The sequence below is a fragment of the Hyla sarda genome, chromosome 6, assembly GCF_029499605.1.
Source record: "Hyla sarda isolate aHylSar1 chromosome 6, aHylSar1.hap1, whole genome shotgun sequence".
In the NCBI taxonomy this organism is placed as follows: Eukaryota; Metazoa; Chordata; class Amphibia; order Anura; family Hylidae; genus Hyla; species Hyla sarda.
Genome location: NC_079194.1, coordinates 106,008,712 through 106,036,233, shown reverse-complemented (window position 1 = coordinate 106,036,233; position 27,522 = coordinate 106,008,712). Strand labels below are relative to the sequence as shown.

The following is a 27,522-nucleotide window of genomic DNA, read 5'->3' as shown; positions in this document are numbered from 1 at the left end:
GGGCCTAATGTAGGTATAGTATATTATACAAACCCCTGTCCATCCCAGAACCCTGACTCACCTTCCCAGTTGCTGCAGGGACTGTCCGGGGAGGGTGGTCCGGGCCATCCATCCATCCATCCTTCCTGTAGTGTCCGGCAGCATTCCGGGTGGAGGGAGAACTGGTCACGGCGTAGCTGCGTCTATGCAGCGTACTAGGACGGAGCCTGCCCGGAGTGGAGAAGAGGACCCCCGGAGAAGGACAGCCCGGACCGGTTCACCCTCCACCGGAATGCCGCCGGACACTACAGGATGGCCCGGACCACCCCCCATTACGGGTAAGTTTAATTTTTTTTTTTATTGACTCGGAGGGTGGGGAGGGGCCCGACCGGTATGGGAAAAAAATCCATACCGTGGGAGAAAAAAAAAAACGGTATCCGGTTCATACGGGTATACCGCCCAACACTACTGTCATGATGAATTCGTGAAAAACGAATTATCGGTAAGTAATAATTCCAACTTTTCATTTCATCATCATGACAGCACCACCATGAGACATACCAAACAAACAGGTGACTTTAGGGAGGGACCACAGCTTGCAACACCTTCCAGCTGAAAGACAGATCTTGGGAAGATCAACTTATAATGGTTGAAGAAAGTATGCGGAGATGACCACGTTGCCGCTCTGCAAATCTGTTCGATGGAGGCTGAAGCTTTTTCGGCCCAGGAGACAGCTAGCGCCTTAGTGATATGAGCCCAAAGACCTTCAGGGACTTTCTTACCACATCATTTATAGGCTTCCTGCATAGCTATCTTTAGCCACCTAGAAATTTAATTTTTTGTAGCTTTCTTGCCCTTATTGGCCCTTGAAATTTAATAAAAAGGTTACATAGTTACATACATAATAAAAGGTTAGGTTGAAAAAAAGACCAGAGTCCATCAAGTTCAACCTATATCCCTAATTAGAATCTTTTTCTCCAAGATGTTGTAGTCTCCAGGTAATGAATAACACACCTTTTGACGTCCAGGTTATGTAGGACTTCTTCTTTATGATTTTGTGGATTATTGCAGAATGAAGGCAATATAACATCCTGAGACCTATGGAAATTAGTGACAACCTTAGGGAGAAACGCTGGATTAATCTTAAAAATAATCCTGTCATCCAGAATCATGCAATACGGTTCTTCAATAGATAGAGCCTGGATTTCACCTACTTTTCTTGTCGAAGTGATGGCAACTAAAGAAGCAGTTTTACAGGTCAACAATTTAACAGAGGTCTCAGATAATGGTTCAAAAGGATGTTTGGTTAAGGCAGAATGAAATAAATTTAGACCCCAGGGGGGAGACAAGTTAGATATTACGTTTTATTCTAGATATAGCAGAAAAAAATATTTTTAGCCATTTATGTTCAGCTAGAGAGGAATCAAAGTAGCATCCCAAGGCTGCCGTCTGAACTTTTAAGGTACTGATAGAAAGACCTTTTTCGAACCCTTCTTGGAGATAGTTTAGTATTCTAGAGATGTCTGGTTCAGAATGTCCAGGGGAGGAAGAACCACAGCATGAAATACATTTCCTCCAGTATCCTAAATATATAGTAGAGGTAGAATCTTTTTTACTCTTTAACAATGTACTAGCCACTTTACTAGAAAGTCCCTTTTTAGTAGGATCTGACTTTCAAGAGCCATGCTGTTAACTGTACAGTTTTTAGGTCTTGACAACATAGAGGTCCCTGTGTCAGAAGATTCTTCACTTGAGGAAGCCGGATCGGTTCTGTTACTGAGAGAAGATTTAGAAGGCTGAACCAACCTTTCTTGGGCCACCAAGGGGCTATGAATATGACACAAACCTTCGGTTTTTCTCTCAGATTGAGAGAGAAGAACTTCAGGACTTTGCGATTTTTCTTGCTGGCAAAAAGATCTATTTCTGGATCTCCCCAAACTCTCACCAGCGACTGAAAGACCTGGGAATTTAGTCCCCATTCCCCTGGATCCACTTGATTCCGGCTTAAGAAGTCTCTATGTCCCTCAGGTGTACAGCTGTTAGGGAACATAATTTTTTTCTCTGCCCATAAGAAATTTTTTGAGGAGAGATCTCTTAGAGGAGAATGTCTTGTTTCCCCCTTGATGGTTAATAAAGGCCGCTGTGGTTATATTGTCCAAATATACCTTCACATTAAAATGGCCTTCAATTTCCAACACGCCCCCTCCCATAGGCTTGCATTGAAGGGCTGAGCGTGACCTCACACGGGGGCAGAGGCGTGACGTCGCACCCCAACATGCTCGGGGGACTGATTGTAACTGGTGTGCTGCGTGCAAGAGCATGGGGGGTCCCCAGCGGGAGGACCCCTGCGATCAGGCATCTTATCCCCTATCCTTTGGATAGGGGATAAGATGTCTAAGCGCCGGAGTACCCCTTTAACCTTTTTGTGTTTCCTGTTCCTATTCGAGCTACTGGGGACAATCTCATGGTGGTGCTGTCATGATGATAAAATGAAAACAGTAGTTCTGGCATTGTGTGTTTTTTGAATTTAGGGCACTTATCCTAATATATATATATATATATATATATGTGTGTAATATGCCATTTTAATAGTTTGGATATTCCCGTGGCAATGTCAATTATGTTTTTTTGTATAATATATAGGAAAAGGGTGTGTATATTGACCTTTTTTAATTTGTTTATTTATTTTAACCCCTAGAGAATGAAGGGCGTAAACGTATGCCCTCTGTCTGCTCCTGGTCTAAGAAGCACGCTCAGTAGCTGAGCGGGCTTCGTACCCGGTTGATTAAGATCTAGGTAATGTCCAGCATTTACCCTTTAGACACCACAATCAAAATTGTTTGCAGAATCTAAAAGTGACTAAATTCAATTGATGGTTGTTCAGAGGAGCTGATCTGGACCAACACGGTGAAATAAAATAACATAGTAATAATATACTTAACCCCTTCATGACCCAGGGTTTTTCCATTTTTGCACTTTCGTTTTTTCCTCCTTAACTTTAAAAAACCATAACTCTTTCAATTTTGCACCTAAAAATCCATATCATGGCTTATTTTTTGTGCCAATTCTACTTTGTAATGACATCAGTCATTTTACCCAAAAATCTACAGAGAAACGAAAAAAAATTCATTGTGCGACAAAATTGAAGAAAAAACACAATTTTGTACATTTTTGGGGCTTTCATTTCTACGCAGTACATTTTTCGGTAAAAATTACACTTTCTCTTTATTCTGTAGGTCCATAAGGTTAAAATGATACCCTACTTATATAGGTTTGATTTTATTGTACTACTGGAAAAAATCATAACTACATGCAGGAAAATGTATACGTTTAAAATTGTCATCTTCTGACCCCTATAACTTTTTTATTTTTCTGCGTATGAGACGGTATGAGGGCTAATTTTTTGCTCCGTGATCTGAAGTTTTTAGCGGTACCATTTTTGTAATGATAGGACTTTTTGATCGCTTTTTATTAATCTTTTCAAAATATATAAAAAGTGACCAAAAATACGCTTTTTTCGACTTTGGAATTTTTTTTGCGCGTACGCCATTGACCGTACGGTTTAATTAATTATATATTTTGATAATTCTGACATTTCCGCATGCGAAGATACCACATATGTTTATTTTTATTTACAGTTTTTTTTTTTTTTTTAAATAGGAAAAGGGGGGTGATTCAAACTTTTATTAGGGAAGGGGTTAAATGATCTTTATTCACTTTTTTTTCCACTTTTTTTTTTTGCAGTGTTATAGCTCCCATGTGGTAACATCATGAACATCACAACAAAGTGCAATTAGTGGTGCAAAAAACAAGTCTTCACATTCAGGGGTGTGGAAATTTAATAAAAAACTACTTGTCCACGGAACTAAAATGGAGCAAAATCTATTTGTCCCTCATGACGATCCACTTGTCTGGAGCAATCTTTGCTTTTACACTAATTTTTTCCTCCTCGCCCTATAATAGCTATAACTACCTACTATAATGATACCTTTTAATTTTAAATAACATATTCTCCGAACAAAAAAAAAAAGATAATTTAGCAAATTTGGTGTTTTTCTTTTTTATACCATTTACCTTGTGGTTGAGCGAACATGTTGTTTTGATACTTAAGGCCGGCCTGATTACAGCAATACCAGATTTGTATAGTTTTCAATTTTAAAAAAATTCTAAACTTTTTAGAATTTTCTTAATTGCCATTTTTTGACCCCTGTAGCTTTTCGTTAAAAAATTTTTCCGCATACCAGGCTGTAAGAGGGCTAATTTTTTGCACTTAATCTGTTTTTGTATTGGTACCATTTTGGTATTGATCTGACTTTTTAATTGCGTTTTAACTTTTTTTTCTGGAATATTATAAAAATTGCAATTCTATGGTGGTTTGGTATTTTTTTTTTTAATTTACATCCTTTACCGTACGGGATACATAATGTTTAATAGTTCGTACAATTACGCACGCATCAATACTAAATATGTTTATTTTTATTATGTTTGCATGTATTTATATAGGAAAAGGGGGTGATTTGAACTGTTAACATGGAAGGGGTTAATGTGTGTCTTTTAAACTTTTATTAAAACTTTATTTTTTTGTTTTACACTTTATTAGACTTTTTGCAGGAATCATTAGATTCCTCATACAGATCAATAGAGTTCTATTGAACTCCATTGATCTGTGTGCTCTGCGATCCATTGATAAAGCCTAGTCCAGCCAGGCTCTATCAATGACAGAGCCACAGACACCAGGGAAGCAGAGGTAAGCCCTCCGGCTACCTCTATAGTGGATCTCCCCCCTGTAATGACGATGAAGGGGATGATCCACCCCACTAGCCCACCAGGGAGCATTCACATGTCCCTTTAGACGGTGCTGTCATCTTTGACAGCTGCGATCTAAAGGGTTAATAGCCAGCCTGCTGGCTATTAGCGGCGGCCCCTGGCCACTGAAAACAGCCGGGGGCTGCAGAGTATGGAGCAGGCAGGAGTCGGGAGCCCGCTCCATACTGACTGCTGAGCGCTGCCGCGCTTGTCAGGTCCGGCCATGCTTGCCCAAAGCAGGGCTAAGGGCCGGAAAAATTCACCTGCCCGGCGCCCGGAACTGCACGTCTCGGTCGATAGCAATTTCACATCCCTTCGGGTCTATAGGTGAACAAAATGAAAGAGTTATAGTTTTTTGAAGGGGAGGAGGAAAAACAAAAAAGCAAAAACTATAAATTGCTGCGTCTTTAAGGGGTTAAACCTAAAGGGAAAAAGGACACGTGCATATTCTGATAATAATTGTATGTTTCTGTTGTTCTTACCCTTTCAGAGTTCCATATCATAGTGTGTGGTCTGGATTCCATTATTGCCAGGCGCTGGTTGAATGGGATGCTGGTAATATATCTATCCATTCTTTACTAGAATTGTTTTATTCTGGATTTCTAGTAAGCTGTTGTTGTTGTGGTTGTTGTGGTTGTTGTGGTTGTTGTGGTTGTTGTGGTTGTTGTGGTTGTTGTGGTTGTTGTGTTTGTGTGTTTGTTTAATTTGTAAAAAAATAAAAATAAACTTAGGATAGATGCTAAGTTGTTACCTCACTGATCAGAAGTGTGGAGGACCCTGTCAAGGGAGAGAATCTGATTGTTTCCATATCTCCGATGGAGCTATATCAAGAGGCTAATAGATCGTAGAAGGGTAAAAGTCAGCACAACATACATGAGCCATACTGTTCAGAAAATAGGTATACAGATAACCATAATAAATAAGATCTCTAGAAGCTAAACCAGGGCTATCTAACCAGGCATCCCACAGTTTTTCAAGCTTATGCATTGCATTACAATTACTATAGACCCCCTTTTTTTCCAAGTTTACCAACCAATTAACAGTATCCACAAACTCATTTGGGCTAGGTTCATCTAACCAATGCAATCAGTTTGCCGATCATATAGAGCAGGGGTCTCAAACTGTCGCCCTCCAGCTGTTTCAAAACTTGCAACATTTGGAGGGCCACAGTTTGAGACAACTGATATAGAGCATTCATGCGATCACAGGCTTATGTGGGTCGGTCGCAATGATGTCCTTTAAAGGACGACTAAGGGTGCGTTCACACTGCGTAATCTCCGCTAGCGGAGATTGTGTCTGGCGGCCGCCGCCGAAAATACTTCGGCGCTAGGGCCGCGGGGCACTGAGCCGTCACCATTGACGGCTATGCAGTGCTCGTGGAATCCGCGCAAAGAATGAACATGTTCTTTCTTTGCGCGGAACAGTTTCAGTGGCGGTATTCCGCATTTTGAGCGGGTCTCGCGGAGACCCATTCACACTAATGTTAAGTTCACACCGCGTAATTCCGCCCGTATTCCGTAGTGTGAACGTACCCTCAGGGAAAAGACACAATGAATAATATCTTTGCATTCTCTCCAAAATCATTCTAGATTAGTCCATCATAAGCAGTAAATCCAATGTGAACATTAAGTTAGCCCTGAGGCTTTTGTCCTAAAGAAACTTAGAGGTCCTGTAAACCCCATGTATGAAGTAAAGATGCGAAAGTCTATGGGCTGTGATACCATTCCTAAAATTTCTACCCACTGACCATCCTTAATGGACAGTCCCACTTTTTTTTATTTTTTTTTATTGCTAGAGGCAGGGGTGTTTATGCAGCAAAAGATCCAGGATTGGACTGTCAGTTGTGAGATCACCCCAGTAGAGTTGACTCTATAAGGGATACTATCTTACTTAGGCACTATAATAAGGGTATTACCCCCAAGTTTTGTCTGATAAGCATGTGTGAACTTTAAATAATGGAAAAACTCCACCATTGATAAAATCTGACCAAAGTGCATGAAAACACCATCTAGAATTATCGGTAAAATTCTCTGCCTGCCCGCTTCCATTTTTGAAATCTGTGCAAAAAGAAGAGATTGGGAATCCATGGGAAGTCATAGAGATGTATAATGAAGTACCCTGTAAATCTCATACCCGCCACCATATTTTACTAATGAGAAGAGTGGGACAACCTGACCCAGCAGTTTTAAAACAATGGGACTCCAGTAGTTGTTAGAGGTTGGTGATACTTTAATGCTGGTTTAGCAGTAAGTTCAGAAATTCTCTACTGCTTCAATCCCAACCTCTCAAATGCCAAAGTTGTGAAGCCAAGAAATATGCCCTAAGATAAAAAATGTCAGTCCACCATCCCCATTTACCCCTTTGAAGAGTCTCCAGTTTAATGGGGGGCATAATGTCCTTTGCCAATTCAATTCCCTAAACAGACTATTGGTTTCATAAAACTATGAGGGAAATGCAAAAGGTACAGTCCTGGCCATAAATGTTGGCACCCCTGAAATTTTTCAAGAAAATGAAGATATTTCTCACAGAAAAGGATTGCAGTAACACATGTTTTGCTATACACATGTTTATTCCCTTTTGTGTATTGGAACTAAACCAAAAAGGGAGGAAAAAAGCAAATTTGACATAATGTCACACCAAAGTCCAAAAATGGGCTTCACAAAATTATTGGCACCCTTTCAAAATTGTGGATAAATAAGATTGTTTCAAGCATGTGATGCTCCTTTAAACTCACCTGGGGGCAAGCAATAGGTGTGGGCAACATAAAAATCACACCTGAAAGCAGATAACAAAAAGAGAAGTTCACTTAGTCTTTGCATTGTGTGTCTGTGTGCGCCACACTAAGCACCGACAACAGAAAGAGAAGAGGACTTGAGAACCAAAATTGTGGAAAAATATCAACAATCTCAAAGTTCCAAGTCCATCTCCAGAGATCTAGATTTGCCTTTGTCCACAGCGCGCAACCCATAGCACTGTAGCTAATATCCCTGGGCGTGGAGGGAAGAGAAAAATTGATGAAAGGTGTCAACACAGGAAAGTCCAGATGGTGGATAAGCAGCCCCAAACAAGTTCCAAAGATATTCAAGCTGTCCTACAGGCTCAGGGAGCATCAGTGTCAGCACGAACTATCCGTCAACATTTAAATGAAATGAATAGGGATCGACTGATATAGTTTTTTTAGGGCCGATACCGATAATCGGTGGAGGTTAGTGCCGATAGCCGATAACTTATACCGATATTCCGGTATAAGTTATCGGCTATTTATCCCCCCTCGACACCGCTGCAGAACATTGATTTAAAGCGGGCGCTTTAAATCAATGCACTGCAGTGGCTTTTGCGGTGCCATAGGCTGCCGCCGCCACCACACGCTTCTCTCCCCCTACCTGTCAGGGTGGTCCGGGCCATCCATCCTTCCTTCCTGTAGTGTCCGGCGGCATTCCGGGTGGAGGGTGAACCGGTCCGGGCTGTCCTTCTTCTCCGGGGGTCATCTTCTCCACTCCGGGCAGGCTCCGGCCTAGTACGCTGCATAGACGCCCCTGCGCAGTGACGCCCGTGTGCAGCGACGCACCTGACGTCACGGCGTAGCGGCGTCTATACAGCGTACTAGGCTGTCCGGAGTGGAGATGACGACCCCCGGAGAAGGACAGCCCGGACCGGTTCACCCTCCACCCGGAATGCCGCCGGACACTACAGGAAGGAAGGATGGATGGCCCGGACCACCCCCATTATGGGTAAGTTTAATTTTTTTTATTAACTCGCAGGGTGGAGGAGGGGCCCGACCGGTATAGTGGTATGGGCAAAAATCCATACCGGTATACCGCCCAGCACTACGGTGGGGGGTGCGACGCGGTGCGGTGTGCGGGGGGGCGGGGCATTATCGGCTTATCGGCAAGGTAATTGCCGATACCGATAATGCCCAAAATCGTGATTATCGGCCGATAATATCGGCCATACCGATAATCGGTCGATCCCTAGAAATTAAGCGCTATGACAGGAGACCCAGGAGGACCCCACTGCTGACACAGACATAAAAAATAAAGACTGTTTGGAACATCCCTTCTCAAAGTGGCAAACAGAATATGTGGTGTATGATCATAGAAAGTCTGTGTTTCTATATATCGTACAATGGACACTCTTCTTTATTAAAAATAAAACAGTCAAAAACTAAGGACACAGCACGGATTCCCTTAGTTTTAGCTGCCATTTAAGGTCTTGGCACCCGAACTGCCACTGATAGAAAATTTGAAGTAACATGTCATAAGATTTAAAGGTTTTTGAATGACAAAAGTCATTTAAGTTGTAAATGACTTTTGTAAAGAAGGGATTCATTAAAACTAGTGAAAAGGAAAAGTGATGCAGTTGTCCAACTGGGTATTGGTGTTAGTTTAATTTACTGTCTTTAATTATTATTTGGTAGATGTCTCTTCTGAACTATGAAGATGGAGTGTTGCAACAAAGTTCGGTTATTCCTCTAATTGATGGTGGTACAGAAGGCTTTAAAGGAAATGCCCGGGTTATCTTACCAGGAATGACGGCCTGTGTGGAGTGTACTCTTGAACTGTACCCCCCACAGGTAAAGAAGCAGGTTTTCACTGTATAATTTTAATGCTAAAGTGGTTTTTCAGAACTATTTTTTTTTCTATAATGCAACACACTTTACAATCCACTTCTATACAACTTTATTATTAATAATAATATAATTAATTATTTTATATATATAACTCAGACAGATTCTGCAGTGCTGTATACTCAAAGGGGGAGATTTATCAAAACCTGTCCAGAGGAAAAGTTGCTGAGTTGCCCATAGCAACCAATCAGATTGCTTCTTTCATTTTTCAGAGGACTTTTCAATAATGAAAGAAGTGATCTGATTGGTTGCTATGGGCAACTCGGCAACATTTCCTCTGGACAGGTTTTACTAAATCTCCTCCAAAGTGGTTCCCTGCCCCCATTGGGGCCCAATCTAAAACTATCAGTATGTTTTTTTGGATTGTGGGAGAAAACCGGACTACCCAGAGGAAACTCACGCAAACACGGGGAGACCATACAAACATGTTGCAGAATTTTGGTGGTATTTGAACCCAGGACCCCCCAGCACTGCAAGACAACAGGGCTAACCACTGATTTGTATAATTACCTTCCATTTAAATAAATTTACAGATCTGATTGTTTTCTAGTTATGTCATCCTGTTTATTCACTTCCACGGATGTATAGAACATGACCTTTGCTGGCTTCTTACTTCCCCAATGAATCATGCTCCATGATGATCAGGTCATATAAATAGCGGATTACCTCTTTTCCTGAATTTTCATTGATTTTAACATTACTCTTCAGGACCTGTCATCCATGATTAATTGGCAATGGCTGACTGCAGGGACTCCAGCAATAAGCAGAATATGGTGCTGTTCCTGTGTAAACAACTGACAAGAGCCACTGCCCCCTAAGTTCCGCTAATCAGGGATGGCCTCAAAGATCATTTCTGAACTTTTGTGTTAAGTTGTCGCTAAGGTTCAAGAAAATCTTGAGGATAAGCTGTGAATATGAGGAGTTGTGCAATTCCTGGCCATTATATAATGTGCATATGACACTTTTCACCAGGTTTCTACTTTGCAGTCTCCACTATATCTCTAGAGCACACCCTCAATAGCATTGGCAACATGGTGGAAATTATAGGACACAACTAAGCTGTGAATCTACGTATGGTGTGAGATAGAACACTTACTACAATACAAGCTACTGTTTAATCTGTTCCTTTCAGTCTGTGTCACTTTTCAGGTAACTCCTACTGCCTTCTTTTTCTCATAGACTTGGATGGGCAGCATGAAAGCTGATCCCTCAGTGAGTTTATAGTCTGTGTTGTCTCTTAAAATGGATTATAGCATTTATTTTCAGTGAATAGGTTTAATAGGTAAAAGGAAAGGAGCATGTGAGTGGACACAGAGGCATCTGATATATAATAAAGTTTCTTAAAATGACTGGTGCTATTATGTATGCAAAGTTTTTTAAAGGTTACAAATTTTTCCAAGTAACGTTTTTGTGTTTTATTTTATTACATTTTTTAGATTAATTTCCCCATGTGTACAATAGCTTCAATGCCCCGATTACCAGAGCACTGTATAGAATATGTTCGGATATTGCAGTGGCCAAAGGAACAGCCTTTTGGAGGTATGAAAAGTATTATTGTCTGGTCATCAGCAGTTTTCTGTTATGTTGAGTGTGCTGAGAAGCTGTAGTACATTCTGACTTCCATATGTTGTCTTGCTTTATGTATATGCTAAAAGGCCTGGGCTACATTGAGAATTATTGTTGTACTGCTTAATAAACCCCTTCCCCAGTACTGTGGCTTAAAGGGGTTATCCAGGAAAAAACTTTTTTTTTTATATATCAACTGGCTCCAGAAAGTTAAACAGATTTGTAAATTACTTCTATTAAAAAATCTTAATCCTTTCAGTACTTATGACCTTCTGAAGTTGAGGTTGTTCTTTTTTGTGTAAGTGCCCTCTGATGACAACTGTCTCGGGATACGCCCAGTTTAGAAGCAAACTCCCGTAGCAAACATCTTCTAAACTGGGTGTTTCCCGAGACACGTGTCATCATAGAGCACTTAGACAGAAAAGAACAACCTTAACTTGAGAAGCTCATAAGTACTGAAAGGAATAAGATTTTTTAATAGAAGTAATTTACAAATCTGTTTAACTTTCTGGAGCCAGTTGATATATAAAAAAAAAGTTTTTTCCTGGAATACCCCTTTAATGCCCAAGTGTTTTCTTTATTTTCCCCATCATTCCAAGAGCAGTAGCATTCTTGTTTTTTGTCAGCATAGCCATGTGAGGGCTTGTTTTTGTAGGAAAAGTTGTACTTTTTAATGGAATCAATTTGGGGTTCTTATAATTTATTAACTGTGATTGACCCTTTTTGTGGGTAAAATGGAATAATGTGATTAATATTTAAAAGTTAAAAATGTTTTCTGATTTTTAAACGTACAATTAAATGTCCTTCCAGGAGCCACACCAGTGCACTAATGCACTGTATTCTGCCTGTCAGCATAATATTGGGCAGATACCCATGGAAGGACTTGGGGCATATTTAAGTTCCCCGGCTGCCATGGAAAGCAATAGATGTGACATTTATTACCATCCTTGTTGCAAAAATATCGACACAATGTGTGTGTCCTTTGTTCCATGTAATCTGCGTTACAGTTTTTGTTTTTAATAAAGTTTATTCATTGTGTGAAATATTTTACTACAACACTGTGTTTGTTTATTTCTATAGAGGGTGTACAGCTAGATGGAGATGACCCTGAACATATTCAGTGGATTTTTAAAAATTCTTTGGAGAGAGCGGCACAATATAACATTAGAGGCGTAACATACAGACTTACTCAGGGTGAGTATATCAAACCCAGCATTGTAACTGGAGATGAGAAAATCTGTAAGCATCCACTTTACTGGTGTTTTTCCTATTATGGAACTGTATTTCACCCTTTTTTGACAATAAGGACTGCAGTGGTGCAATACAGATCCTTATTGTTGCCTCGGTTGTGCTGTATGAGGGGAATACAGATTCTCATTTCTATTGTTTTCTTCCCAGAGAGTTTTATGGTAGGGTCACACACAGCGTAAACAGAGCGTAATTTTCGCTGCTCAGTGGAAAATACGCTGCATATTTTCCTATGACCAGACACACAGGGCTACTCATTGGGAGCCAGCCCTGTGTGTGCAGTGAGGTTTGGAGGCGGGGCCGCTTGTCACAGTCACGTTCGCTCGCTAGGCCTGCTTTCAAACCGTGGATAGTCCTGTGTGTCTGCTCATAGGAGAATATGCAGAGTATTTCCTGCTGTACAGAGGATTTCACAGTGTAAAATATACTGCGTTTACACTATGTATGACCCTACCCTTAACGTACGTTTTTTTGGAATGTGTATTCTCCACCCTTAGCCTGGGTTCATGTACAGTATTTTGGTAATTATTTTTAGTCATAGCCAGGAATGGAACTGACAATGATAAAAACTGTAGTGCTTTTTCTGTGTTTTGGATCTGCTCTTGGTTTTGGCTAAAAATACCAACCAAAATAATACATGTGAGCTCAGCCTTAAAGGGGGACTCCACTGGAAACATTTTTTTTTTAATCAACTGGTGCCAGAAAGTTAAACAGATTTGTAAATTATTTGTAAATTACTATCCGTCTAGTACTTATCAGCTGCTGTATGATCCACAGAAAGTTATTTTCTTTTTGAATTTGCTTTCTGTCTGACCACAAGTGCTTTCTGCTGACACCTCTGTCCATTTTAGGAACTGTCCAGAGCAGGATAGGTTTTCTATGGGGATTTACGTCTACTCTGGACAGTTCGTAAAGTGGACAGAGGTGTCAGCAGAGAGCACTGTGGTCAGACAGAAAGCAATTTGAATAAGAAATGAAATTGTGGATCATACAGCAGCTGATAAGTACTGAAAGAATTAAGATTTTTTAATAGAAGGAATTTACAAATCTGTTTTACCTTTCTGGCACCAGTTGATATAAATAAAAATGTTTTCCAGTGGAGTACCCCTTTAAGCCATATAATGTTTAGGAGAATAAAATAAATTTTAGCCTATTTCTCAAAACACATTTACATTAGACATCCATGCTGTTGTGTCCACTATTTTATATTTTCTTTCTATCTTAGGTGTTGTGAAAAGAATCATCCCTGCCGTAGCATCTACAAATGCAGTAATCGCAGGTAAAAAAACAAGTAACATTCTATGTCACATTGTGTTATTAAAATAAAGTTGGTGTAAATGTGTCTGTTTTTATAGAACTAATACATATTTAAATTCTATAAGGCTGTGTATACACTAGTGCCATAAGGGCCTGACTGGGACCAAAAATAGGCCTGGACATTTTAGACTAAGCAGCCTTTTTTCCCCCCTAGTAGGTAAATACATTGGTAGGTAGCTAGTTAGGTAGAAAGCCAGGTAGGTAGGTTGTTGGTTAGGTAGGTGGCCAGCTAGGCATTTAATAGGGGTAGCAAGGGAGGTGAAGACATCCTTAAGTAGGTAGATCCATTACCACCCTCCTGGTAGGTAAATACAGCGGCAGATCCAAGTGAGATTGATAGTGAGGAGCCAGTGACTCTTTGCTTTGTCAAACGAGTGCTGCAACTAACTGTAAATGTGTCAATAACACATGTGTAGAGTTAAATGGGGCTGTAGCAGCTGCAGTGCTCGATCGGGAATCTTCCTAGCCTGCCTGACTGCTAGTCCTGTGATAGCTCTGCTGGATCAGTTATGAATGGACACTGGAGAATCCTGATTTGACTTTAGAGTAAACATACTCTCAGAAAATAAACTGTTGTTAAAATCAAGTTTTCTCTATCGGCTCCATTGGGGGACACAGACCGTGGGTGTATGCTGCTGTCTCTAGGAGGTGTGACACTATGGTAATAAAAAAAAAAAGCCGGCTCCTCCCAGCAGGATATACCCGCCTCCAGGCCCTGAGCTAATCAGTTTAAGCTTAGTGTCTGAAGGAGGTGGACATGGTCTGGAATTCTCCAGACCAGATCTTCAGATTTTTTTTGTTTTCCTAGTATAGGGACGTGTTAGTTTTTTTAAATTCCTTATTCTTTTCTGTTTTCAGGTGGGGACTCAGGGACTCTGGTTCCCTGTTTCCCCATTGCGAGTAAGGGGGCATAGACATTGCGTATATGCACTGTTCACCCCCCCTCGCCAACGGTCAGTGCCTGGGTTGGTACCTCATGGGTCCGGGTCCCCCTATTTCCCTGCTCGCCTCGCTCGTGCATAGCAGCAAGGCGTGATGCAGGTAACTAAAGCTGACTGAAGACTTCACTGAAGACTCCATTAGGTAAGTTCTTCTGACTGAGGTAAGTACTCCCCCCCCCCCCCCCCCCTTTTCTCCTCAGGTGTGGATTTTTGCAACCTCTGGAGACCCCCGGTTTTTGGCCCACCTTTTCAGGCTATGAGGCTGGTTTACTGGGGATGGACTTTTATTCTGGACTTTTATTCTGGACTTTTATTCTGGACTTTTATTCTGGACTTTTATTCTGGACTTTTATTCTGGACTTTTATTCTGGACTTTTATTCTGGACTTTTATTCTGGACTTTTATTCTGGACTTTTATTCTGGACTTTTATTCTGGACTTTTATTCTGGACTTTTATTCTGGACTTTTATTCTGGACTTTTATTCTGGACTTTTATTCTGGACTTTTATTCTGGACTTTTATTCTGGACTTTTATTCTGGACTTTTATTCTGGACTTTTATTCTGGACGAGCAGTGGCATCTGAGGGGGCTTGTACTCTGTTTTTCACTGGGTGTGTGTGTGGTTACTGTGTCTAGACCGCAGCACCTTATATGCGGCTGAAAGCCGCGGCGCTGGTACGGGCCAGGCGCTCTCCGCGCCGGCTTACTTTTGCTTTCTCCGGCAGCGCCTTATATGCGGCTGACAGCCGCGGCGCTGGTTCGGGCCGGGCGCTCTCTGTGCCGGCTTACTTTCGCTTTCTCCGGCAGTCTCTGCCGGCGTATTTGCCGCCCGCTCTGTTTCCCCGAGCGCATATGCGGCTGACATGTGCGCTCGGGAAAAGGAGCGGGCGCCATTACAGCTTCTTCTCTGCCTGTCTTTAGCTCCGCCCACAGGGCTGTCGGAGCTCTTCTGAGGCGCGAAATAGCCAATTAGTTAGTGCCTCTGCTTCAGGCACGCCCCCCTCTACTATTGGCTGGCCTGTTTCTCACACTTGCTGGACAGAGCTGTTCCCGTCACTGCAGCTGCCAGGGGACACAGACTAGGGTGAGAAAGTTCCTGTCTTCTTTTCTCATAATGTCCGTACCCAGAGCTGTTCCTCCCTCTAAACAGAATCCTGGAACGTCAGTGACTTATTTTGTCTGTAAGCACTGTAGTACCAAGATGCCTGGCTCTACCGAGCCCACTTGAACTGCCTGCTCCCCCAGACCCCCTGTTACCCCCTGATGCCCTTTCGGTTCCAGTGGATTCAGCCACTCCACCAGCCTGGGTTTCTTCCCTGACCCAGTATATGGCTGACTTGACCCAAGTCTCCCGTTCGGTGGCTGAGGCTTCCCGGGATGTGGTGTCCGCCTTGAAGGTGTATTCCCTACGCAGGGCCTCTGAGAGGGCCCCCTCCTCGTCTCCACATACTTCCCGCTCTCACAAGCGTACTAGGGGTGCCTCGTCTGACTCTTCCATTGAGTCTTCAGATAGACGTGAGCGTTCCCCTCGTGGGTCCCGCCCCCCTGTCATCTGGGCACAAACATCGCTCCTCCAGAGGACGTTCTCTGAGTCGCCGCTCTGCCACGCCAGAGCCGCATACCCGGTCAGGGTCGCCCCCCTCCAGGACTGCCTCTACTCGTTCACATTCTCCTGGTGAACTGGTGGATGAGGCTTCCGAGCCGGCATCTGACTCAGAGGACCGCTCGGACTCAATTGAAACGGTGAACTCATTGGTGACTGCCATAAGAGACACCTTTCACTTACAGGACCCAGGATCTTTGGATGTCACTCCAGGAGTATCCTTTCATCGTTCTAAGCCAGCACCTCAAAGGTTTAGCTCTCACACTGACTTTGACGACATTCTGGAGTCTGCATGGAAACATCAAGACAAGAGGTTCCCGGGAATCAAGACGATTCAAGAACGTTATCCATTTGACAAGGACAAGTCGCTAAGGTGGTTTCCCCTCCCTCAGTGGATCCACCAATCTCCCGGATCTGTAAGGCGACTACACTGCCTCTGGCAGATGCCGCTACCTTCAAGGATCCCACGGACAAGAAGGTAGAATCCTTAGCGAAGTTTGCCTCTGAAGCAGCTGGCTCTTCTCTTCTTCCCATCTTCGCCTTGACATGGGTGTCCAAGGCTCTGTCTGAGTGGTGCCAAAAGCTCCATCAGGATATCTTAGCGGGATCCCCCCCAGAGGCTCTATCTGCTCTTGCTCTCCAATGCTCTAAATCTGGGGACTTCCTGTGCGCAGCTTCCATGCAGTCAGCCCGTTGTTCTGCCTTTGCTGTGGGTCACCTAGCGGCTCTCCGCCGCTCTATGTGGCTTAAAGCTTGGAATGCGGATGCCGCTTCCAAAAGATCTCTCACTGATTTTCCTTTTACGGGTGGCCGTCTTTTTGGCAAAAGCCTTGATGAGATTATCTCTGAGGCAACGAGAGGTAAGAGATCCTTGTTACCTCAAAATAAGGCTCGCCCTACTTACCAAAGGAAGTCCTCTTCCTTTGGGAAAGGATCCGGGGAGGCGCCCTCGCGGGACAAGAAGGTTCCCTCGTTCCGGGCACGCCTGTCTTGGAAGTCTGACTCCAATCGGTCCGGTCGTTTTGCACCCAAATCAGGCAACCGCAAACCCACTTCTGCATGAAGTGAGGTCCCCACCCGCGGTTTCTTCTCGGGTGGGAGGTCGTCTCTTACTTTTTTGAGACATCTGGACCTCACACATTCAGGACTCTTGGGTCAGGGACGTGGTGTCCAAAGGTTACCAAATCGAATTTGCTTCCCTTCCGAGGGGTCGCTTTTTTTCGATCCCGGGCCCCCCGGTCTCCTTCTCTGGCGAAGCACTTTCGAGTGGCTCTCCAGTCTCTGCTTCTCCAGGGGGTTATCGTTTCCGTTCCTCCAGGGTAACGGTTTCGGGGTTTCTATTCCAATCTTTTTGTGGTTCCCAAGAAGGACGGTTCTGTGCGACCAATCCTAGACCTCAAGCGTCTCAACCGTCATCTTCTTATCCGCCACTTCCGAATGGAATCTCTCTGTTCGGTGGTGGCGTCCCTGGAACAAGGAGAGTTCCTTTCATCGGTGGACATCAAGGATGCCTACCTCCATGTGCCAATATTTCCAGGCCATCATCGGTACCTCCGCTTTGCGGTTCCGGAGGGGCATTTTCAATTCGTAGCCCTCCCCTTTGGTCTAGCCACGGCTCCTCGGGTCTTTACAAAGATCCTTGCGCTAGTGATGGGCCTGTTACGGTCGAGGGGAATCTCTGTGATACCCTACCTGGACGACCTTCTCATCAAGGCTCCAACCAGAGCCCAGACTCTGGAGAATCTGGACGTCACCCTCCACACTCTGGATCGCCTCGGGTGGATGGTCAACCGGGACAAGTCAGTCCTCCGTCCTACCCAGTCTCTAACCTTCCTGGGACTTCGATTCGACACTGCCTCTGCCCGAATTTGTCTCCCGCCGGACAAACGTCTGGCGCTTCTGTCGGGGGTCCGCTCCCTTCGGAGCCAGGTCTCGGTCCCCATCCGCACTTGAATGGAAGTCCTGGGTCAGATGGTGGGAACTATGGAGGCCGTACCCTTTGCCCATTACCGCCCCCTCAACTGGCGATTCTCTCTCGATGGAACAGGTCTCCTCTGTCCCTCGATCGTCAGATTGCTCTCCCTCGCAGTGTCCGTCAGTCTCTGCTCTGGTGGCTCCGCTCCCCCCTTCTTCTCCAAGGGCGGTCATTTCTTCCCCTTCACTGGCAGGTAGTTACAACGGATGCCAGCCTGTCGGGCTGCGGCGGTGGCGTGTTCACGGATTGGACGGTTCACGGACTCTGGTCTCCCCGAGAGACCCTTCTTCCGATAAACATATTGGAATTACGGCCAATTCTTCTTGGTCTTCTTCATTGGGAGTCCCGTCTTCAGTCCCGTCCTGTCCGCGTCCAGTCGGACAACGCCACGGCCATGGCATACATAAATCGACAGGGCGGCACTCGCAGCTTGGCAGCCATGGCCGAGGTGACCAAGATTCTCACCTGGGCGGAAAGCAAGGTTCCGGCCATGTCGGCGATTCACATTCCGGGAGTGCTCAACTAGGAAGCGGACTTCCTCAGTCGATCCTCACCCGACCCCGGCAAGTGGTCTCTACATCCAGAGGTCTTTGCGCAACTCTGCGACCTCTGGTGCATTTCTCTTTGCGTCCCGGTATAATCGGAAGATCCTTCCCTTTGTGTCCAAGTCCCGGGACCCTCAGGCTCTGGCCGTGGACGCCCTAGTGATTCCTTGGGCGGGGTTTGTCCAACCCTATCTGTTCCCTCCCCTTCTGCTCCTTCCTAGGGTGCTGAGGAAGCTCAAAGCAGAGGACGTCCCCGCCATTCTGGTAGCTCCAGATTGGCCCCGAAGGTCGTGGTACGCCGACTTAGTCAGGCTCCTGGACGACGCTCCACTTCGCTGCTGGTTCTCTTCCCAAGTCATTCACACCATGCTCAGGGCTCGTAAGCCCTCCTCCGCAAGAATTTACCACCGTACTTGGCGGTCTTATTTTCGTTGGTGTGAGACTCAGGACTTCTCCCCGCTAACCTCCTTGGTTCCCAGTCTTCTCTCCTTTTTGCAGTCGGGGTTGGAACTGGGGTTGTCTCTCAGTTCACTTAAAGGTCAGGTTTCGGCCCTTGCTGTTCTTTTCCAGCGGCCCCTGGCTTCTAATTCTCATGTCCGGACCTTCCTTCAAGGAGTGGCGCACGCTGTTCCTCCTTATTGGTCACCCTCTCCCCCTTGGGACTTGAATTTGGTTCTGAGTGCCCTCCAGGGTGCACCCTTTGAGCCCCTTAGAGAGGTGTCTCTCCGGCTTTCTTGGAAAGTGGCGTTTCTTGTTGCTGTCACCTCCATCCGGAGGGTGTCTGAATTGGCAGCTCTTTCCTGACGTTCTCCGTTTCTGGTGATCCACCAGGACAAAGTTGTTTTCCGACCAGATCCTTCCTTTTTGCCTAAGGTGGTTTCGGCCTTTCATCTCAATGAGGACATTGTCCTCCCGTCCTTTTGTCTCGCTCCTTCTCATCCTAAGGAGCGCTTACTACACAAGCTGGATGTAGTTCGGGCTGTTCGGTCTTCTCTCTCCATCACTTCTTCGTTTCGTCAGTGTGATTCCTTTTTCGTCCTTACGGAAGGTCGTCGCAAGGGACAACCTGCTTCCAAGGCCACCATTTCTCGGTGGATTCGGTCCGCCATTTCGGAAGCCTATCGCTGTAAGGGGAAGATTCCTCCTTTCAGGGTTGTGGCTCATTCTACCCGTTCTGTTGGGGCATCCTGGGCACTCCAGAATAGAGCCTCGGCCTCGTCTTTGCACACTTTCTCGAGGTTCTACAGAGTTCATACCTTCGCATCGGCTGATGCTAGTCTGGGTCGTAAAGTGTTGCAGGTGGCAGTGGATCGGCCGTCTGCCTGACTGCTTATCTGCCCACCCAAGGGATGGCTTTGGTACGTCCCACGGTCTGTGTCCCCCAAGGGAGCCGATAGAGAAAAGGAGATTTTTGTTTACTTACCGTAAAATCTCTTTCTCCGAGGATCCATTGGGGTACACAGCTCCCGCCCTTTGTGAGATTAACTTTGGTTCTCTGTCCAAGGGTGTGTTCAGTTATGTTTTTTTCTTCTGGTTCTCGGACAGTTTGGGGTTTTTCTTGACCTGTTGGTCTCCTCCTATTGCTCTGGAACTTAAACTGATTAGCTCAGGGCCTGAAGGCGGGTATATCCTGCTGGGAGGAGCCGACTTTTTTTTTTTACCATAGTGTCACACCTCCTAGAGACAGCAGCATACACCCACGGTCTGTGTCCCCCAATGGATCCTCCGAGAAAGAGATTTTACGGTAAGTAAACAAAAATCTCCTTTTTATAAAAAATAAAAAAAATTTAAAAAAAGGTAGGGGAATAAATTTACTCATAATTTTCATTATGTAGAGTAAAAATCTTGCAAGTTCCACTTCTCCACTAAGCCTCATGCCTGCCTGATCTGTACAGAAAACTTTTCAGTAGTCTCGATCACAGGCAGGATTACAATATAAATTTAAACATCTATATAGGTAACACAGGTTCACACCATTCACAGCCTATATACAGTGCTGAGAAAAAGTCTTTATTTTTCCACATTTGCCTCACTTCAATATTTTATCATCAAACTAATTTTAAATTACACAAAGTGAACCAAGTAAACACAAACTATTATGCAGTTTTCAAATGATGATTGCATTTATTATGGGAATAAAAGTTTTCAGAATCTTCATGAGCCGATGTGAGTAAGTAGTTGCCCCCTGCCCCCCCCCCCACTACTTGTTAAATCGTGAATTTACTGTGGTAAATCACATTGTTTGGAAAGCGGAGTACAATTTCACTAGCCACACCCAGGCCTGTCTGACAGTGAGGTAGGCCAAAAGATCCCAAAACAGCAAGACAACATGCTATGATCCAAAGAAATTCAGGAACAGATGAGAAACCAAGTGATTGACATCTCTGTCTGGAAAAGGATCACACAGCCATTTCTTAAGCTTTAGGAAAATTTGGAAGAGTGATGAACATTTCCAGAGGTGGCCTGCCTACCATAATTGCCACTAGAGCACGGGAAAGACTAATCCAAGAGGTCTCAAAAGTGTACAGAGTGGTATGAGGCCTAATTTTTTGCGCCGTCCTCTGTAGATTTTATCGGTACCATTTTTGTTTTGATGGGATGGAGCAGGAGCAGTAGATCGCCGATCGGTTACGGAGAGGCAGGTGAGGACCCTCCCGTCATCTGCTAAGCTGATCGGGACATCGAGAATTTGTCACGATAGTCCCGATCAGCTCTGCTGAGCTGCCGGGATTCTTTTACTTTCGCTTTAGACGCCGCAATCGGCTGTGCCCGGCATTAGACGTGGGTCCTTGTTCCCCGTAGCAACCGGGACCCACCGGGTTTAACCTGTTGTCCGCTGGTGAGAACGGTTTAAACCCGTTAAACTGGACCAGGGGGTACAGGCATGCCCTGAGTCCTTAAAGGCCGGGGATGCAGGGTGTATGCATACGCCCTGTGTCCCCAAGAGATTAAAAACGAAAACAAAATAAAGTCTTTGGATTGACCTAATCAAAGTCTGGACTTGAATACGATTGAGATGCTGCAGCATGACCATAAAAAGGTGTTTCATGCTTTTAAAAAAAATAAATAAAACAAAAGTCTGCAAAGTAGGGTGGGCCAAAATTCCTCTACAGTGATGTGACGACTCATTGCCAGTTATCACAAACGCTTTATTGCAGTTGTTGCTGCTGAGGGTGGAACAGCTAGTTATAAGGTTTAGGGGGCAATTACTATTCACTTGGGGGCCATGAAGGTTTACATAGCTTTTTCAAAAAATAAATAAAATGATCACTTGTAATATTAAAATTAGTTTTTTTTATTTTTATTTTTTATAATCTGGAACATTTAAGTGTAACAAAAGTGCAAAAAGTAAAAAAAAATCAGGAAAGAGGCAAATACTTTATGTTTTTCAGGAGAACCCCTGTAACTTATTATTGCTTATAGATATCTATTACTGGACAAGCACTATAGATGCAATGTAGTGTCAATGATCTGTAATACTGTGTCTTATGTTTTTAGCTGCCTGTGCCACCGAAGTATTCAAGATAGCTACGAGGTAAATATGTTATTCAAATGTATTACTTTGGCACCTTTCTTAAGGTTTCGTTGTGGGGTAACAAATATCTGCTGTCTTTATTTGTGGGGCAGTGCGTATACTCCGCTGAATAACTACCTGGTTTTCAATGATGTGGACGGATTGTACACATACACCTTTGAAGCAGAAAGAAAGGTAAGTTTTATGGTGTCAACATAATGTAGACCATTCATTCTCCACTGGTTGCATCCTGGTCCCTTCTCCAGGTCAATCTAGGGCAGTGTTTCTCAAGTTCGGTCCTATAGACCCCAACAGGTCATGTTGTTTTTTCAATGAATTTTCTTAGTCTTTCACAGGTGATATTACTGTGGTGATGTCTGATTCACTGACCATAATTCTAAGGAAATCCTGAAAGCATGACCTGTTGGGGGGGGGGGTCTTGAGGGCCATGCTTGAGAAACACTGATCTAGGGTTATTCTATGCAGTTGTGTGCTTACATAAATACATCGGATGGAACCGTGGTCCCATGTGGCTCCTATATTACAGCTGCTGAGTTGCATGTGCCTGCATCTTTCTGAATAGTCATCATTAAAAATGTCCTACTATTTAAAAACATAAAACATTTAGATGTGTTTTTTTGTTTTTTTTCTTGCTTCCTCTGTGTTAGAGGTAGCAGCAGCTTAGATTGTGGGGGGGGGGGGGGGGAGAGAATCCTAGAGGACAGCTCACACTGGCTGTAAATAGAGAGGAGACCAGATACAAGGCAGTGGGCAGGAGAGAATTACAAGAGCTGTGTACAAATGTAAGGAGAAGCATAGGCTATAGAAGCAAAAGTTACCAACATTTATAATAAAGACCAATTGAGAAAATCTTTTTTGCCCCATAAGTGCCAAGCAAGAATAAAAATGTTTTTCAAAGGTGTCCTCAGCCTTTAATTTGCACGGCAAACCACGGTTTTGCCATTTTTTTTGTCCCCATTTTCTTATGAGCACATAGCGATAGTGTTTTCTAGGATAAAATTGATTGCATATCTACAAGACAGGCCATAAATAGCTGATTGTTGGGGTGCTGACACCTGACATACCCCCTGATAAGCTGCTTGGGCCACATTGTAATGGGAGCTGTGCAGCAGCAACACAGCACCACCAAGTGAATGAACAAGTTATCTACATTTACAGTGGTACAATTGAAAATTACAACTTCTTTCACAAAAAACCAAGCCCTTGTACAGGTATGTCATTGGAAAAAGAAAAAACATATGACAAGAAAAAAAAAATCAGCGATCCTTAGGGCCAAAATAGACTCAGTCCTCTATGGTTAAATGCCCAGAAAACCCCTATGTTAACAAGTAGAAATGTTACACTGAGAACAAACTGCAGGTTTGTTGTAAAGTTTACCTAATGCATATTGCTATTTATTTATTTTTTAACAGGAGAACTGCCCAGCCTGCAGCCAACTCCCTCAGGAAATCCAGTTTCCCTCTTCTGCTAAACTCCAAGAAGTTTTGGATTACTTAATAAATGACACGTCATTGTAAGTTATGTATAAAACAGCAGGACCTCCATAGATTCTGTTAGGCTGCATTCACATTAGCCCGACTGATGCCACACAGCCAAAATGATGCCAATAAGTATGATGTGAATATAGCCTTATAATTGCATCATGATGTTTATATGCATTTTGTATTTCATTCTACAATCCAAAATACAACATTCCCATTCTGCTTTCAACTTGGAAGACTAACACAAAAGTAAATAATGAAGACAGACAAGGTAGTGTTGGAGTGATTGGTAGGAATATGTCTCCTATGCCAATCTGTTGGCCTCTTCTATAAAGAGAACCTACCATCTGTTTTAGTGAATACCTGTATTCCCTATGAAATATCAGTTTTGGGCCATATGTTCTCGGATATCTTCATTGCGTTGTTCCTTAGTAATAACATGTTGAAACGTATGAACAAATTGATAATTGGGTGTTACCGTTACACTTGTCAGTGGGATGTGACCTTATACCATCTGTCATTGTCCAGAGCAGTGTTCCCCAACCAGGGTGCCTCCAGCTGTTGCAAAACTACAACTCCCAGCATGCCCGGACAGCCGAAGGCTGTCTGGGCATGCTGGGAGTTGTAGTTTTGCAACAGTTGGAGGCACCCTGGTTAGGAAACAAGGGTCCAGAGGCATGTCAAGACTGTGGTTGACATACCTTATTGACAAGGGTAATAGTAACACAGAGCTGATATATTCATACATTTCTAGGAGGAATGAGGAACAGCACTATGCAGAGTTTTAATAAAATATGCTTCAGAATTGTTACATTATAGGGAGTGATCTGGGCTGGTTTTAGCAAAGTTGTGTGTCATATTGATTCTAAACAGAACTGAATAATTATGTTTTATAGGTTATGTCATCCTTCCCTTTATGGCTAAAATAGTACAATGGGTAGGACAAGGCATATGTGGTTCCCTTCCCATGAAGCCTAAACTCACACTTGACTGTGTATATTTGTAGTCTTTTATTTATTTTTTAGTCTGGTAGTCTAAATAGCATACTGACCACTATATAGAACACTGGTGGAGATGTATGAAAACTTGTGCAGAGGAAAAGTTTACCAGTTGCCCTTAGCAACCAATCGGATTGCTTCTTTTTAAAAAGGCCTCTGAAAATGAAAGAAGCGATCTGATTGGTTGCTGTGGGCAACTGGCAAACTTTTCCTCTGCACAGGTTTTGATAAGTCTCCCCCACTGTTTTTCAGTAGGTGGACAACTATTTGATTGCCGAGTCCCCCAATGATCATGAAAATGGAGGTCTATGTTCCCCAAGTTGATGAAGACAGATGAAACATACATGCTTGCCTCTCCAACAGTCTTATAGCGAGTGAATCGAGCAGTTGTCTATTCATTTGGGAGACAGTGGTCGTCTTGATTTGTTAAGGGTCCCAGTGTCCAGCCTCCCATCAATCAATACTTATGACCTGTCCTGTAAATAGGGGATAAATTATAATCTTGGGATAACACCTCTCATGTACTTTTTTCATCCTGTGTGTTTTTTAAAGAACAGTCAGGTCCACGCAGATCACAGTAAACACTGCAGATACAATCAGCCGTTACAGAACCCAGTGACCACCATATCTTTGTTTTTTGTAGACAAATGAAGTCTCCTGCCATCACTGCAACTCATGATGGGAAGAATAAGACCCTATATTTACAGGTAACTAAGAATGTAAAATACTTCCTCTTTAACCCCTTTGCAACCGCCATATGGCTATATACGTCTGAGATCGCGAAGGGGTGTATAGTCTCAGGAGCTGAGCCTACGGTATACATGGAGGGTGCCAGTTGCTATCTGCAGCATTCTCCCGCCTCTAGTGACCAATTTCAGCGATCACGCTGATGTCTGTCATTCAACCCTTTTACTTGGTGCAATTATGAACGATTGCTGTGTTTAAAGGGCTGAATGACAGCTGCTGCACTTGTCGGGTGTTCATTTGCCTAAATTGTATTTTGTTTTTTAATTTCACCATACATTATGGTTAAACTAAAGTACGATTGGTCCTGCAAAAAACAAGCTTTTATATGGCTCTGTAGAGGAAAAAAATAAAAATGGGAAAGATTTATCAAAACCTGTGCAGATGAAAAGCTGCCCACTTGTCCATAGCAACCAATCAGATCGCTTCTTTCATTTTTAACAAAGCCTCTGCAAAATGAAAGAAGCAATCTGATTGGTTGCTATCAGAAACTTTTCCTCTGCACGGGTTTTGATAAATCTTCCCCAATGGCATTTAGAAGGTGAGGAGGGCAAAATGAAACAGCGATGTCTTGAAAGGGTTAATATGGATAGTATTTAGGTATAATTTTGCAAACACAAAAGAAACATTACAATACTCCAGAGAGCACCGCAAGAGCACCCAAAATGCACAGGTTACAATTCAAAACTCACATAGAGAAATGCAAGCATAATAGCAATGCATCAGCATAAAGAATGAGTCCTTATGTAAAATGAACATATTAGCCAGGAAACAGGCCATATACGAAGCCCCTGGAGCAGAACAGCCCAACAAAAGACAATGACACAACCACATACACACACCAGACATACACCCAAGAGCACCCTCCGTCCCTCCACTTAGATTGCAATATCAACCCACACTTTCTGAGGAGATTCCACATGCTCCGACGGGACAACAGACGCCTCCAAAATCAACCATGGTATCCAGACCTTATCAAACTTTTTGGGGGCACTTACGACCTATATACAGGGTTCGTTGATATAGATACTTAGTTGTTTTTAACATCATTGTGTTTTGCAGACTGTAGCGTCTATAGAAGAACGAACAAGACCTAATCTGTGTAAGACTTTAAAAGGTGGGTTTTCCTTATTAGTGGATAGTCATTATTAATGACTGAATGTGATGGATAGGTCTTTTTTTTTTTTGTTTTTTTTTTTAACTTTATATCTGGTTATCAGAAGATAATAACATCACAGGTACACTTCAAATGTAAACTATAGAATTACAGCCTTGTCTCAGTTGTGCTGGTCCTATCCTTAAATGGGCACTGTTAGATACAAAGACTTTTAATATGTTGTACATCTTGGCAAAACATTAACCTTTCTAATATACTTTATAAGAAATTTTTTTATAGAAATCATGGCTTTGTCCAAGCTGAAGCACAGGCATGGACAAAGTCCAGTAAGTGAGGGCAGGCTAGCACTCCTCTGTGTCTGATAGGACAGGAGAGAGCACAGAGGAGTGCTATCAGACAGGAGAGAGCACAGAGGAGTGCTATCAGACAGGAGAGAGCACAGAGGAGTGCTATCAGACAGGAGAGAGCACAGAGGAGTGCTATCAGACAGGAGAGAGCACAGAGGAGTGCTATCAGACAGGAGAGAGCACAGAGGAGTGCTATCAGACAGGAGAGAGAGCACAGAGGAGTGCTATCAGACAGGAGAGAGAGCACAGAGGAGTGCTATCAGACAGGAGAGGGAGCACAGAGGAGTGCTATCAGACAGGAGAGAGAGCACAGAGGAGTGCTATCAGACAGGAGAGAGAGCACAGAGGAGTGCTATCAGACAGGAGAGGGAGCACAGAGGAGTGCTATCAGACAGGAGAGAGAGCACAGAGGAGTGCTATCAGACAGGAGAGAGAGCACAGAGGAGTGCTATCAGACAGGAGAGAGAGCACAGAGGAGTGCTATCAGACAGGAGAGAGAGCACAGAGGAGTGCTATCAGACAGGAGAGAGAGCACAGAGGAGTCCTATCAGACAGGAGAGAGCACAGAGGAGTACTATCAGACAGGAGAGAGCACAGAGAAGTACTATCAGACAGGAGAGAGCACAGTGGAGTACTATCAGACAGGAGAGAGCACAGAGGAGTGCTATCAGACAGGAGAGAGCACAGAGGAGT

At 43.6% G+C, this 27,522-nt stretch overlaps 1 protein-coding gene across 3 annotated transcripts in view; it reads left to right on the top strand.

Annotated features, from left to right (window-relative positions):
* Positions 1-27,522, top strand: part of UBA3 (ubiquitin like modifier activating enzyme 3) — a 57,417-nt gene that overhangs the window by 28,798 nt on the left and 1,097 nt on the right. For all 3 annotated transcript variants that reach the window (XM_056524583.1, XM_056524582.1, XM_056524585.1), the window contains 10 exons: positions 5,276-5,340; positions 9,203-9,358; positions 10,849-10,951; positions 12,059-12,172; positions 13,452-13,505; positions 22,106-22,142; positions 22,235-22,316; positions 23,555-23,655; positions 25,265-25,328; positions 26,428-26,482. In XM_056524583.1, coding sequence (XP_056380558.1) covers positions 5,276-5,340; positions 9,203-9,358; positions 10,849-10,951; positions 12,059-12,172; positions 13,452-13,505; positions 22,106-22,142; positions 22,235-22,316; positions 23,555-23,655; positions 25,265-25,328; positions 26,428-26,482 — 831 coding nt within the window. The remainder of the gene's footprint in view (positions 1-5,275; positions 5,341-9,202; positions 9,359-10,848; positions 10,952-12,058; positions 12,173-13,451; positions 13,506-22,105; positions 22,143-22,234; positions 22,317-23,554; positions 23,656-25,264; positions 25,329-26,427; positions 26,483-27,522) is intronic.